This window comes from Phyllopteryx taeniolatus, chromosome 3 (genome assembly GCF_024500385.1).
Source record: "Phyllopteryx taeniolatus isolate TA_2022b chromosome 3, UOR_Ptae_1.2, whole genome shotgun sequence".
Lineage (NCBI taxonomy): Eukaryota > Metazoa > Chordata > Actinopteri > Syngnathiformes > Syngnathidae > Phyllopteryx > Phyllopteryx taeniolatus.
In genome coordinates this window covers 24,864,975-24,880,586 of record NC_084504.1, presented here as the reverse complement: position 1 = coordinate 24,880,586, position 15,612 = coordinate 24,864,975, and the positions used below count along the sequence as shown (strand labels likewise).

Here is a 15,612-nt window from a genome sequence, read left to right as displayed (position 1 = left end):
AAGTCAAGGTACCAAGCACTCTATGAGCAAGTTTGGATCGTGAGAAAGGGGAGATGCGAAACGGAAAACACATCTGGGGAGAAGAAGACTCCTCGCCCTCCCCGGAGGGTTCAGGGCATAAATATGGCCGCCCTTGGAGCTCAGCTGTGTTATTCCAGCCCCTCCCACACCTAGCACTCACACACACACATTTGAGGCAAGGTCTCCTGCAGGATAGCATTGATCTCTGTTTAGTCTCCGTATGGGTGCTTCCTTATAGGACCACACATGCACGGAGATCCGAAAAGGCCTCTTAATCAAGGCGTGGCGAGGAGGTTGGGGGGCTTTTGACTGTGGGTGGGATGGGAAGAGGGTCCGAAGGTGGGGGTTGCCTGGCGACCTCTCTACGACCCCGCTGCAAAGCTGTGCTTTTCGGATCGGATTCCAGCCCGGTAGCCTTTTTTTATCCGCCGGGGTTTTCGCAGGCCATTTTTGGTCAACACGGGAGTCAGATGGTGTATTTTCCAATCGGTTGCAGGCGCTCACGGGCTTTGGATCATAAAAAGCTTGCTTTGCACCCCACCCTCCCCACTTGTCTGAGGAGGTAATTTGATTAATGTGCGAGGCCAAAGTGGATGGGCACCGGCACATATAACAACTATTTTCTGTCTTTGTTGACTCGCTATCACAGCGGAATCAATTCTGAAGTCAAACGTTTTCGGACAGCCATATTAGATTTTGTTTGTCACTCCCAGTTCAGCCAGTAGACATAATGACCACTCCCCGTCTTCTGCTTTGATTTGGAATCTTAAATCCATTACAGAAATATGTTTGTTATTCAATCTAATTTAGTTTTTGAACACTGAGCGCTTTTGTGCGTATCTTTGAGGCTGCCGACCGCCATTCCTGCCAGGCTGCCTTCATGTGCTGAGCTAAATCCTATTTTATAGGCCACGTAGAAAGACAGCGTTCTTCTGTCTCAGTATGTTGAAGACTTCAAGACTACCAACAACCCTTCCAACTCACATTCACACGTATCAGCAATCTAGAGCACAAGTGTCAAACTCAAGGCCTGGGGGCCAGATCTGGGTCGCCACATCATTTCATGTGACCCGCAAAAGAAAATAATGAGCATTTAACTCATATTCTTCTGTAGAAACATTTTCAAATTGAGCTATATTACATTTTATTATTACATTATTTTGAGTCTTAAGAGAACCTAAAATTGTTTTTCGAAATCCGGAGGAAGCACACTTAAACGTATAAAAAAATACCGGTTTGTATTGTAGTGTCTGTGTTTTAGATACATGCTTGTGCCTTTAAGAGGCAGTGTCTGGTGGGGTGGCGTGTGGTGTCAGCAAGTCTGCTTGTGAGTGTCTGGGTGTGAGCTGTGGCTGACAGCAGCTCCGGTGTGATTGTGCTCATTATGTTTGTGTTTAACTGTTCTCACTGCGTTCAATAAACGGCTGAAATGTGCGTCGTCGACTGTGGCTTACTGTGGATATTACAGTAAGTATACTGTAAAAACCCATTTAAAAAAAAAAAATAATAATAATAATAATAATAATTTAAAAATCATTGTAGACCGAAGATTTCCGCAATACTGTCTAGCAGGGATTTCCACCACAGACAGATACATACAATCCACCAAAAACTGACCGATGATATCGTGAGGGATCACTTTATGTTGCTGCACAGACAAGCGAGGATGTACCGGAACCTCTCCTAACCGATGTTGTGGTCTTCTTTAGCCAACAAACTGGCTGAGACTGAATCAACAGACTGGAATTTTTTGTTTAATTTAGGCCTCTCTTCTTCTTGTTAAAAGGACATTGGTGGTCCTGGCTGGTCCAGAGAGAGCATTCCGGCTTACCAGCGCTTAAATTTCAAAACTGCAAAGACAGACAAGAGTAAATGGCTAATCAGGGGTGTCCACACGTGTATGTGTGTGGGGGTTGGCTTTGATGTAGAGCCCCCAATCACCAAAAGTGTGTGGGTGGTCCCTTAAAGCCTGTATGGGATTTGAACATACATGTGTATATATACACAGTATATATACATGCATTTATACTGGCTCGCTCTTTCACACACTCTTCCACAACGCCCCAGGCCAAGTGTGATTTCACCGCTGCGGCCAGGAGGGGTTTCTAGGGCAACCTCACTGAGGCCTTGTTCTAAAAATGGCCGCCATGGTTACTTTGAAAGCCAAGGCCGGCCTCTTGAACCGGCACAGAAAGAAGCCCTGAGCAGCACTCGCGGAAGGTGGGGTGAGGGGGGCTCGGTGCTAGGTGGACCGGGGTGGGAACCAGGCGCTTTAATAGCGAGCCATGAGACATGGAAGGTTTCAAACCCGCCCATCCAGCAGTCATGGGAGTCGTGTATATGTGTGTGTGTGTGTGTGTGTGTGTGTGTGTGGCTAAACAGTAATATCCCTGTACTCAGGGCTTGGCTAAATTAAAAGGGCATATTTGGCGTAGGGGGCAGTTTTTGGTGCCCAGGCAATTGGACGGGGAAAGGCGAAACTCATTACCTACCCATCTGTCAATAAGAGAGAGAGCTGTGGGAAAAGCGCGAGGGTTGGTTGGTCTGTCGGTTGGTGGGAGGCCGAAACAAAACAGACCTTTGAATGAGTTTTATTGCCACTTCATCCTCCATGTGTGATGAATTTGAGGAAGAATTGTGATAATTTCGCCTCACGGGGGGAACAGAAAAATGGTTTGGAGAAAAAAAATACATGTGCACTGCTTTAGTCTTTTGCATTAGTATGCTGTTTTTTTCCTGTTGTTGTTGCTCTCACATGTTTTTGATGTTCTCTTTTCATTGCACTCTTTAGGACTCCTCTTGAAACACGTGTTACGCACACACACGCGCACGCATACACAATTACAGCAACGTTATACGGTACTCTAAATACAAAACTGGTTCAGCATCACTTTGATAGTGCACCAGCTTTTAATCTTAAGGATAGCATCCCTGCCCTTGGCATGGCAACCTTTTATCGCCTGCTCAATGACGCGTTTCCCTCAAGGGAAAATTCAACTCACACTCCGATGTATACTTTTGTTTTTCACACCACACATAGAACCAGATCGCACACGTGCGGTATGCAAAGAGAGATTCAGAGTGAAAGAGGTGCTCAGAGTGCTGCACCACTTGAGCTGGGTTGGTGGGGACGATGCCTCTCCAGGGCAGCTCGACAGTAGCCAGCATGCAGACTAGCATCTCTCCAACACCTAATTGCCTTTTTTTTTTTTTTTTTTTTTACGTTTTTGTCCGTAGTGGGACTCAAACCTCTATCCTCTGACTCCTTAGCCCAAGTCCTTACAGACTGAGCTACTGCCGCCCCAATTTATTTATTTATTCATGATTTAATTTATGGCTAAGAAGTGTTAGTTCAGATTTTTATGACTGCATTAGCCTAGGTTAGTTGTAAACTACGGTAAGTTCAGACTTTCCAAATATATGTCTCCATCATAGGAACAGAACATTGGCATGAACTGTGCCTGCTCACAGGTCAAGCAGTTTTGTCACTAATGTTTTTAATATTCCACGGTGCACGCAGTACACGAGTAAAAATGACAAACGTAAACACACATGCTAATGTTAGCTGCTGCTCTGCACTACCACTGGACGCTGCAGTATTACACTCCACCAGTCCACAGTCTCCGCTTTGCCGCAGTGGCCCTTGGTGTCCTCTTGTATGAAATGCATCTTTTTCTTTACATCTCAACTGCAAGGCACATTTTAGAATGTGGGAGGACACCTGTAGAGATACCCTGAAAAAAATCCACACAAGGTTGGGGAAAACATGCAAAGACCGCACAGGAGGGCTGGAACCGAGATTCGAACGCAAAACTTCAGGACTGTGAGGCAGACGTTCTAACCACTGTGCTGCTGTGCTGCCCCCTCGCGCAAATAAGGAAGCCAATAAACAAAAGGTACTAGGTAAAACGCAGCACTCCGAACAAGATGGAACAGTCAGTAACAATGTTTTACAGCTTTACCAATACCCTTCTCCTGCATATGTGTGAATTTTACCATTGAAAGTCACACTTTATTCAAACTGTTTGGGAAAAAAAAGCACACCTTTAACTTAACTGAACATTCAAATTTCATTTTGTTGTTTTGTTCGTTTTTTCTTAACCCGTGCCCCACAACTAGTGGAGTAGTTTTGGCGTCATCATAAGAACAAAAAAGTGAAACATCTTTTTTTTCCCCCAGAGCCTTCTGTCATCTGTGTGTAGTTACACGCCAACAGAATCTGGTTTAGTCCTTCGTTGTCGCACCAGCTGCACGGTTGTAATCCATTTTGTCCCACTTAGGTGAGTCGGCGTGACTCCCTCACAGTGGCGGTGGTTCGCTTTGATCAGCGTAGATGCAGGCGGCTGCCATATTCCGTGCACACCACCACACCTTATGCGAATATTGTTCGCGAAAACGTGTCCTCCCTTTTGCCAGCTGGCTTTTACGATGGCAGGAAAAAAGAACAAGCACATTTCCACGGCGATGTTTGCATATTTTCCGCCAGCACTTCCTACTCGTGCAGATAGCGTTGTTGCATTGGTTCATGTTCTCAGCAGTGGTGGCAAAAGTACTCCACTATGTAGTTAAGTAAAAGTACAAATACCTGGAAAAAAAAAAACTGTTTGGTAGCCCATGTATTTAAATTAATGATTTAAATTGTACAGCACATTTTGTTATTGTAGAACACAAATAGGTGTGCTGTTGATAGAAATAGTCAATAATAATATTTTATATTTTCAGCAATATTTCCATGCATTGAAAAAAATGCAATGAAATATTACAAAAGAAAAACAAAATACACTGAATCCAATGTCCCCAAACCTTTAAGCTGTTTTTTTTTTCGTCAAGAAAAGTAGCTTTTCTTTCTGTATATGCCATTAGTATGCACTTTTCTTTCTATTTTGTAACCATGAAGTAACATCTCAATCATTTGGTAGAGCGTTGTATGTTAAAAAAATAAAATAATCTATTGACTCTTGTATAACTGCCCAAAGGAATTCTTTAGTATTGGTTAAAGTGTTAAGTACAGTAGTAAAAATTAAAATATTTTAAGGTCAATTATATCTATTACCCGTATAATACCCTTTCTGTACATAAAATAGTTTTCCTCTTTTACTGAGAAGAAAAAAAAATCACATTACATGTCGCATGTTTTTTAAAAGCTGGCTAGCGTTGGACCGACTTTTATTCTATCATCAAAACAACGTGTTACCATAGCTTTGCTAATGTTGTGAACTGAGTAACAAAAAAAGGTAAATTAGCTAATGATAGCAATTAAAAACATACTTCTTACGTATGTGTTTTTTCACATTAACTTGGAGCATTGCTTGAACCGTAGAAGCTGGTGGTTTTCAGGATGGCACAAAACAATGCATTCTCCACAAATCATTTTTGGAGTCGACAACACCCAACAATTCTCCTAAATGAGGCGTATTATCTTAATTGTCCGTATTTGTTGCAGCATTGCCGTTAATACACCCCCGGTTCATGTTCCTCTGGCCGCCGTTTAAGTCCCCAAGATCTCAATCAATTAATCAGACTTTACATCTCTTTTTACGTTGTGTCATCATCACCGGAAGTTGAAAAAAGTAACAAGCCTATTTTGACAATACGAGTAGAAACTACAGAAATCTGTCCTGAAATAGCAAGTAAAAATAAAAAGTCATCAGAAAAAGAAAGATGCCTGAAAAATCTACTTAAGTATGCTGGTTCTCAGATGTGCTTACAAAGTTTTACGTGCTTTGGAAGACTTGTTTTATTTAGTGTCCAACCTGCAGATTTGTGTGTGTGAGACCCTCGATAACTGACCTTTTATTTAGCCAACGCATGCATCTCATTTCCATCTGCTTGCAATGAAATATTCAACTCCTCCCTCGCCTCTCACATCACTGGAGAGCCGCTTTGATATCTGCTCTAATACATGCTTGATAGAACAGCGTTGCGTGCGCTCAGTCCTTTGATAAACATGTTTAGGTGATGTACGTCTTCGCCGTGTACTTCGCGCATCTCTCCTGAGCGCATAAATGCATTCATATCCCTCCTTAACCACTCCCATTATTAATAAATGCATGAGCTCACGCTGTGACCGGGCATGTGTGTGTGTGTGTGTCTGTCTGTTTCATATGCTCATCTTGTGTGTGTGCGGGTGTGACTCCGCCTTGCTCATTCATATTCATCCTGGCATAATAAAAAGCGGCCGCGCCTCCAGATAGCGCAGTCAGGGATAAGATCAAACATTACATTCAAAGCTGTGGGAGGGTGAGGAGGAAAGAGGGAGTGTATAATTCATTCTGGAACATCCCCACATGCTGCTCACATCCTCATTGTCGTTCGCATGCATTGCAGATGTGAACTCGCTGAGATGTCTCACTTAAGCGGGGTACTTAAACGACTTTTTTAAACGTGAGCGACTCCATGCATGACGCTGAAAACATTTGGCAAGTGTGTGCTTATTCTTGTAGTGTGTGTGGTGAACCTGAGATTACAAACGCAGTATACCACACATGACGATATCTTCACAAATAATTAAGAGTCTCCTCACCCAAAGCAGATAACTGGTGTAGTACCAAGACTGACCTGTGAGAGGCAGCATAGTGCCAGAAGGCATTCAGACTGCCAAAAAATACAATGATGAACAAAGAGTAATAGTAGAAAAATAAATAGATGGTAAAAGACTAGAGGGACACATTATGCAAACACTCAACACAACCAGTTGCTACTCTATTTGTGTCCAGCTGCAGTGCGAGCTTCCTGGTTGGCTATCGTTCAGTTTCACGTCACAATCATGAAGTCCATGGCCCGAGCCGTAGTCGGTCTTGACCACATACATAAGGATGTGCCATTAATATTAAATATTGAACAGGTTTAATATTTATGATTTTCGGCCACGACATTTTTTCTGAGCAGATCGGAGCGGAAAAATCACTCTCAACACCCGCCAATCCACAGGATAATCAGCCGGAATCTTTTTTTTTTTTCGAGCCATACAATCGTCAGGTTTTTTCTGACTTTGATCTCAAGAGGCAGAAAATGCTCAAATTTGTCCCCCTTGTCGGTATGCGTGTTGTGTTTGTGATCTCGTACAATTGAAGCCGAGATACAACCAGATTTACACTTGGCATTTTGAGTCCATGTCTTTTTTATTACTTTTGACTTGACTTTGTGGCAAGTGTGCAAGTGTTTGTTGGTTTGCAACTGTCGCTTGCCCAAGTCCATCACTTTCATCCCTCCTGGGGCCCGAGAGGCGTACCATGCTGTAGCATGATGAAGAGCAGTTGGAAGTGCTAGGGTACAGGTACAAATCAGCTGATACCCTTCACAACTTTGTATTAAAATTATGTTGAAACTTGATTCCTGAGCATTACATCACTGTGTGAGAACCTGGGGACACTCTTAACAATATTTTATTGGAGGCCTCAATCCTTGCCGCTTTCATTGTGTTATTTCATTTGGTGAAAGGGCACATTCAATGAGTTGACGTTTACCTGATGATGTCACAACTTTGTCTTCTTCTTCCATTCTCTTTGTGATGAAAAAAACCAACAAGTTAACCCATCTCCCGTTTCTTGATCTTGTTTCGACGAAACCTAATTACTAAAAAGACGTGAATTGCTTAATTCCTAAACAAGTAAACGAAGGAATAAAGTGTGGGAGCCAAGCCCACTGGTTATTTCCAACCTTCTTGAAATAAATCGGTCATACTGTGAAGTAATCTCAAGTTATGTTTTTTTCATCTATAATTTACCTGAGGTGGCAAAAGTACTCGCACTCTACTTATTCAACTCCTTAAGTGAAAGTACTGTATTTTCACGACCATAAGGCGCACCGTATTAAAAGGCGCAGTCTCAGTTATGGGGTCTATTTCTGTATTTAACACATACATAAGGCGCACCGTATTATTGGGCGCAGGCATGGTAAAACATACGCTAGGTTAAAACATACGGTAGCATGCATGCACGCTAAAACAATGTTTTTAAAAAGGCAGCGGGAGCAAAACTGAGTTCGGTTGTACTTTATTGAAGTATTAATCCTCATGCACAAATCCATCAAAGTCCTCATGTTCTGTATCTGAAAATGAACAGCTGGGCAAGTTCTCCAACAAACACGGCGGATTCCCACTCGTCATTGTCAGAGTCAGTCTCGTTGCCGGGGGGCTGTTCAGCAATAATGCCGGCTTTCACGAAAGCTCAGACAACAGTCAAAGCAGATAACTTAGCCCAGGCATCCACAATCCATTCACAAATTGTGGCGTAACTCGCCCGGCGTTGCCTCCCTGTCTTAGTAATGATGTTCGCCATCTGTCATCCAGGGCTCCAACGCCGCTCACAACATCACTTTGAACGCCCTGTTTGCACGGATGTCCAGCGGTTCGTCAAGCCTCCTGGAATGAAGGCAAGCCCCAAGTTATTGCACTCAGTCGAATGGTGACTTGAGACGCTTCTCCCGGCTGTTCTTTGCTCATTAATCCATTGCTCGAGTTGGTCTTCCAACTCGGGCCTCCTCGCCTTGTTTCTGCGTTTTGTTTTTCTTTTTTTTCCCCACGGAAACTCAGCTTTGTCTTCTTGACTTGGCGAAGCTCGTTTTCCTGCTTCCTCCGCTTGCGAACCATGGATTCGTTGATCTTGAATTCTCTCGCGGCTGCTCGATTCCCATGTTCCTCCACGTAACTGATAGCTTGCAGTTTAAACTGTGCTTCGTAAGCATGTCTCTTCGCAGGTGACATTTTCGGGGGTCCTTAGCCAAACCTATGTTGTTTTGCAAAATGCACACCCCGGAAATGCTCCCACTCAGTCAAGCGGTAAAAAAAAATAATAAGAAGAAGAAATTAAAAAAACAAACACCCCGCCGCTATATACCTACTGGGGGAGTGGCTTTAGAGTCCTACTTCACGCACCCTTCCCCTGTCCTCAGCCACGTCCGCTTTTCCTCTGTGTAAGAAGCGTGTCAGCAGGAAATGCTTAAAAAAAAAAAAAAAAAAAAGACTTTTAAGTGCACCTTATGGTCGTCAAAATACGGTAAATGAGTACAGACTGAAATGTTCTTAAAAGCAATAACATAATTTTACCTAAATGTTCAAAACATACAGTTCAAGGTGAAATGTAGATCTACGGTACTTAAAAGTTAAATGCAGCTGAACTGTATTTAAGAAATGTACTGTACTGGATTAAAAAAATGTTTAAGCCAACATTATGCCCAGTTTTTGTCCTCTTCAGTTTTTGTCTTTGTCCTCCCCAGGTTTCCACCTGAGTGGCACAGTGACGGACCCTGCCACACCCTCGTCCCCGGAACTCGTTTGCAGCGTCAGCGTCAGCTTCGATCGTTGTAAGATCACGGCGGTCACATGCACTTGCGGCAACAAAGACATCTTCTACTGCGCACACGTGGTGGCGCTGTCGCTTTATCGGGTACGCAAGCCCGAGCAGGTCAAACTGCACCTGCCCATCTCGGAAACCTTGTTCCAGATGAGCCGCGACCAGCTGCAGAAGTTCGTCCAGTATCTCATTTCAGTCCACCACACCGAGGTGTTGCCCACCGCGCAGAAACTGGCCGACGAAATCCTGTCGCAGAACTCCGAGATCAACCAGGTCCACGGTGAGCATGTGTGGGATCGCGGTTGGGGCGAAATATTGATGTTAAATTATCATGACGAGAAATCATCAATACACTTCAGCCAATTGTCGATATGGTTAAATACTGTATATGAACGCTCAAAATGCAAATCCACTCTGTTTGAGTACTCTACGGGTTAGTACTGTACTTCCTTGAATTAAGTGTGAAACGTAAGAAATACAAACTCAGAGAAAACAACCAGTTACTAAAGCCCCAAAAGAATTTTGAATGTACATTTTGTGATTGTATTGAATTTTTTCTTCCTTAGTCAAACAGATATCAATATGTATCATATGCGATACCCCCCCCCCCCATATGTGACAGATGTGCAGTGTGTTGCTTATCATTCTGGGTATCGCAATATTCTTGTAATCGTGGGCAAAATACAGTAGCTCAGTGATATTGTAGCAGGAGCTACTGCGTTACGCTATACAAAGTTCCTAGTTAGCTGTCAATGGTAATAGAGGGATTGAAAAATAGACTGAGGGATTGATGGATAGATTTTGAGTGAAGATGAGTTACAAGCAGGTATAAACATGCATCGCTGGTTTTCTTGTATTGGTAATTGTGCAATTACAGTACAGTATTGTGATAGTAAGCCTATCGTAGGAAAAATACCGTGTTGATAATGTATCAGGAACTACACTGTTTGGATGACCGCTATCTGGCCATCTACATGTCAATCTTTGATGGATGGATTATTGAATGTTTATCATACATAGCTGCTTTGTGATGACACTTGTATGCAAGTAATCACATTTTATCGGACGCTACTCTGTCATATATGATGTTATTGATCTGTCTGTGATGGATGATAGATATCAGGTTTCACATCCTTAGTTACAAAAATATCAACATTTATCATCATTGATTTTCTTGTAGTTATTGTACAGTCGGTGTAACGTGATATTTCGGCTAGCGTGGGCAAAATATTGGGTTGATGGTGTATTGGGAGCTACACTGTAATACTATATATGATATTTGGATGAATAGATTTGCAAAAAAAGTCTTTACACAGATATTGACGTTTATGACGACACATTTGCCGTATCATTATACTAAGGTTATCATGGGCAAAATAACGCATTGATATCGTATCAGAAGCTACATGATGATTGATAGATTTGCATTGAAATCTCCTTGTAATGAGTTTTTCCTTTTTTAGCTCCACAAATCTCGAGCTATATCATTGTTGGATTATCATGCAGTCACTTTATCGTGATAATTAGTTTGGCTTAGGAAAAATATTGCGTCGATATCATATTGGGAGCTACGCTGTGATATATTTATTTCCATGGATGATATATTTTGAATGAAAATGATTATGTATGAGTTTCACCTTCCTGAATTATACAATTATCAGAATGTATCGTGACTTGCTTTCTTTCGTCGTCCCCTGTATTCTCATATTTTTGCATCATTGTGTGTTGAGAGCTACTCTGTAATTCCCATCCCTCGTGTGTAGTAGGCCATGCATGTACAGTATTTACCCATGCAGTCCTTCGTGCATAGTTTGTCATCAAGCCTTTACCTGTGTGTGTGTGTGTATCGACTCAGGAGTGAAGGCAAATTGGGGTAGGATCGATGCTGTCCTCATTCATGGGATGCAGACAGTAAAGGGGAGATTGGGTGCCTCTAATCAACACTATATAGAGCCCTTATTTACCTCTTGAGGGGGAGTGATGAAGGGGATGTCGATGATTGCAGGGAGGTGTAAATGAGGAGTAAGTCTCTTGGACTGTTCAGTTGTTTGCTTCCGTTCTACATTGTATACCAGTTTTCTTCCCAATTTGTGTACAATAGTCTGTATTTAGGCCATAAATGCACTTATTTCCCTTGTTGTGAACATTTCTTTTATAAAGGTTTATTTAATATTTAGGTAAGTTTATATATTATTACATGCGCTGTAAAAAAGAAAATAACAAAAGTAGTCGTGTTTCAATCAACAAAAAAAATATCAAATTTAATTAAATATACATATACCTTAACATTAGTGCGTCCACTATAATAGGATGTAAAAATTATAATAAACTATAATAAAAGATAAAATATAGCTCGAAAATAAATAATGGAATTATTTTTTTTTAAATCAATTTTAAAAAATTGAGTTTTATTCACAAAGAAACCGGAAGACAATTTCCGGTTTCAGCGATGTAGTGATCTTGGGATAAATCTAGACAGTCAGTCATGACAATTAATTATGACTTAAGTGAGAAATGTCATTCTTGAAATAACACATTTTTCATACATTGTTCCACTTAAAATGGTATTCAGGACTTTTTCGGATGCTTTTGATAAGACAAAAATGGAAATACGTCGAGCTGGTCAAACGAGAGCGTGCTTACATGTTGGACTCTCTTCACAAATCACTTGAAACAACTACAAAACAGAACAAAAACAAGAATTCCTCATGTTTTAAGATTATTTACAGTTTTGTATCACGTACTTAAGAGAACTTCATGTACAGAATTTGTGTGTGTGTACAGGGGCACCAGACCCCACAGCGGGGGCCAGCGTGGATGATGAGAACTGCTGGCATCTGGACGAGGAACAAGTTCAGGAGCAAGTCAAGCTCTTCCTGTCCCAGGGAGGATACCATGGCTCGGGCAAACAGCTCAACCTGCTCTTCAGCAAGGTCAACACCTGCCGGCGTTGTTCCTTCAACATTCACATCGTAACCACACGTACACAACGGCACATTCAGTCCCCGACTGGTGGGCCTGTGCATTATTCCGCCCTCTGGTTTTCCTTTTCACTACCACAAGACAAATGTAGTCTCTACGCTGCATCTGGTTAATATTTTCCCTCTCTAGTGCACTTATATGCTCCTCAGCTCCCCCCTGAGATGCGACCTTTGTTCTCCAAATAATCGCCGACGCACATTGGCACATGCATTAGAAGAGCTGTGATGCCTCTTAGCTTGCGGCTAATTGCTGGAAGGAGCTAGTGAGCGATATATACAATATGTAGATACTCAGTTGTGGGCCACAACATTAGGTACACCACCGCAAACAAATAACATCCAATACAAGAGCTCCAACTAACATTGTGCCTTTCCAAAGATATCATATGGCCTAGGGTGTTTAACTGACTCAACTGTAGATGGAGGGAGGTATTTTTGCAATAATATTACAACAATAAAACAATGTATGTCAAGTGAAAATAGAGTTTAGAGAAACAAAATAAAAAGGACACTGCTATGGAGATACGTATCAAAAATGTGCATGAAACTCGGTTACAGCATGACAGGAAGTCGACTCCATGCTTTTATCAATCTGAGAGGCTTTACGTGCTTCTGTAGATGCTGCTGTTTTGGTCGCAGTACACAGTAGTTCAGACGGGGTGTCCCTGTATGAACTAAGATAATTACAGTCAAAGGGAGGAGTATGATTGGAAAGGCATTTATTTCTCATAAGTGGATGGCGCACCCAGCGAGAGAAAGCTCAACATTATTTTCATTACACGTCACAAGCACAGGGCAATGAAATGCAGATTGCATTTATGAAGAAATGCAGAAGCAGTAAATTGATAGCATATAAAATATATTCAATAAATATACTCTATACAATATATGCTATTAAACCCTAATAATGCTCAGTTGAGAGAGGTGACTACTACAATTTATTATTTCAGTTGTAGTCTTGGCATCATCTTGAGAACTGTTTCTCATATTTTGACCATCACGTTTTGCTAAATAAACAGCCAATCGGCGGCTTGCTAGTTAGCTGGTAGCCCTGGATGCTAGCATTAGCAGTTGGTGTATATACTTGTTGTTCACACATTATTTAAGGCTGGTTATTTTTTGAAGCCATTTTTCTTAATGGGTTTTTACAATACATTTTCTTGCTGTAATGCCCTGGCATGTAAGAAACGGAGAGCCACAGTTGCAATACACTAATCAGCTGTTTATTGAATACCGGGAGAACAGTAAAACACAAAAACAATGAGCACACTGCTGTCAGCCACAGCTCACACCCAGATACTTACAATCAGACTTGCCAATGCCACGTGTCAGTCACCCCACCAGGCCCCGCCTCTTAAAGGCACATGCACATACACTATAATGCATAAAATATTTTCTATACATTTTACACTGGCAAATTATTTTTTGCTTTCAAATATATGTTTACAATATGATTAAAAAGTGTTTTTATTAAGTTTTAATATGTTTAAAGCGTGTGGGAGGTGTAAAAACAATTTTTTAAAGTTTCTTTTTTAATATAGTCTCTCTGAACCCTGACGTATTACCTATTGCTGGTGGATCTGGAATGTATCCCCCGTGATAAACGGGGGTTCACTGCATATGGCGCAAGATGCCTAAGAAAAGGCAAAACACATGCAGAGTTACTGTGATGCTCGCTGAGCTGAGGCCACTGTAATGAGCAGATTGTTAAGTTAATGTCTGTCTGATAGGATTAGTCAAAAGTTAGCATTGTTTTTCTGATACCTTGATACAGTTCTTGTACCGGAGCGCATGTGGTGTGGCGCACTCTGCCGTGGTACAGTAGCAAAGGTGAGGTTAGCGTTGATGCGTTGTGTGCACTGTGTGAAGTCAGCAGAGCAATGCCATTACCATCCAGGCTGCTCGGCTCCATGCGCTTTAAATGGTGTTCCACACACAAACACACGCACACATACAGTACACGCGCATTTGTTTATGTGCACAGTAGAATTTGAAACATATTACACACACAGGTGAGAGGCAGCACCTAAATATATGACACTGGTTCTCCTTTATACTGACATTTGAAACTAAAAGAGTGGAATTGTGCGTCAGCTTTCGTCCATAACAACCAAAGTGTGTCCCAGGTTTAAGTGCAATGTGTCGAGCGGATTCTACGCGACCTCTGGTTCGGATGAATGCGCGACTTCACAACATGCTCCAGGCTCGAAAGCACCTTGAATGGCGATCAATCCCCGCAAGTCAACATCAGTGCAAGGATGCACAAAGTACTCCATGCAACATTTGAGAGGACTAAAGGCCAACAAGCTTGTCTCTATTTCTTGGCATGTGACCATGAAAATAAAATGCTACAATTAGCAATCAATGTGACTAGATCAAAAAGCATTGGAAAACCCAAGGCATCAAAGAAGTGTATTAAAAACCTCTCTGTTTGGGTGGAAGTAGAGGTTGTGTTTTATTGAAGTTAGGTAGTTGGTGATCGTGATTATGCAGAAACTATGTAACCGATTTTCAAATTTTTAAGCCAAGAAGTATCCATATCATTCAGCTGTATCATCCAGAAAAAAAGGATTTACGTTTTATTTAGTCAGTTTATTTTATTTAGTCAGCCTCAGGTCCAAATTATTAGGCCTTGGCGGAGGCCAACAGTCCACAGAGTGCCGTCACGTGACCATGAAGTGACCTTTTTGTAAGCTGCTTACAATGTAGTGTTTGTTATTACATCCACATTGTGTGTATGCGTGTATGTATGTATGTATGCGTGTTTGTGTACTGACAGTCCTACCTATTGGCCCCTGTAGGTGCGAGAGATGCTGAAGATGCGTGACTCCAACGGAGCGAGGATGTTAACACTGATCACAGAGCAGTTCATGGCCGACCCCCGGTTGGCGCTGTGGAGACAGCAAGGCACCACCATGACAGACAAGTACAGACAGCTCTGGGACGAACTGGGTACGGCACGCACACACACCAGCGTCCGCGCACACACGCAGCACACACTGACACGCAATGATTCAAGGTGGGTGATCGGAACCAGACATCACCTGAAAGACACACACAGATGTGTTTGTATGTGTATTCTTTGTTTTTGACAGCCCACAAAAACACACACACAGGCGCACACAATCTAGAGCACAGGTGTCAAACTGGTGGCCCCCGGGGCCAGATCCAGCCCCCCACATTTTATGTGTGCCGCGAAAGCAAATCAAAATTGCTCATTGTGTTCTGGTGTAATATCATTGAGATATTTGCAAGCATTTTTTTGTTACCAATCCCACTTTGAAAAGAAATGTAATAGTTGAAAAGCATGTTTTTAT

The 15,612-nt window shown here is 42.1% G+C and overlaps 1 protein-coding gene across 2 annotated transcripts in view; it reads left to right on the top strand.

The window, feature by feature from the left end:
• The window catches only part of LOC133475255 (zinc finger SWIM domain-containing protein 6), a 74,683-nt gene that overhangs the window by 36,947 nt on the left and 22,124 nt on the right, over positions 1–15,612 (top strand). The window contains exons 1-4 of one of the 2 annotated variants that reach the window (XM_061767837.1): positions 3,358–3,917; positions 9,238–9,594; positions 12,099–12,247; positions 15,097–15,247. In XM_061767837.1, the coding sequence (XP_061623821.1) occupies positions 9,465–9,594; positions 12,099–12,247; positions 15,097–15,247 (430 nt within the window). In that variant the 5' untranslated portion in view covers positions 3,358–3,917; positions 9,238–9,464. Of the gene's footprint in view, positions 1–3,357; positions 3,918–9,237; positions 9,595–12,098; positions 12,248–15,096; positions 15,248–15,612 lie in introns of those variants that run through there. The other variant, XM_061767836.1, reaches the window with a different exon arrangement.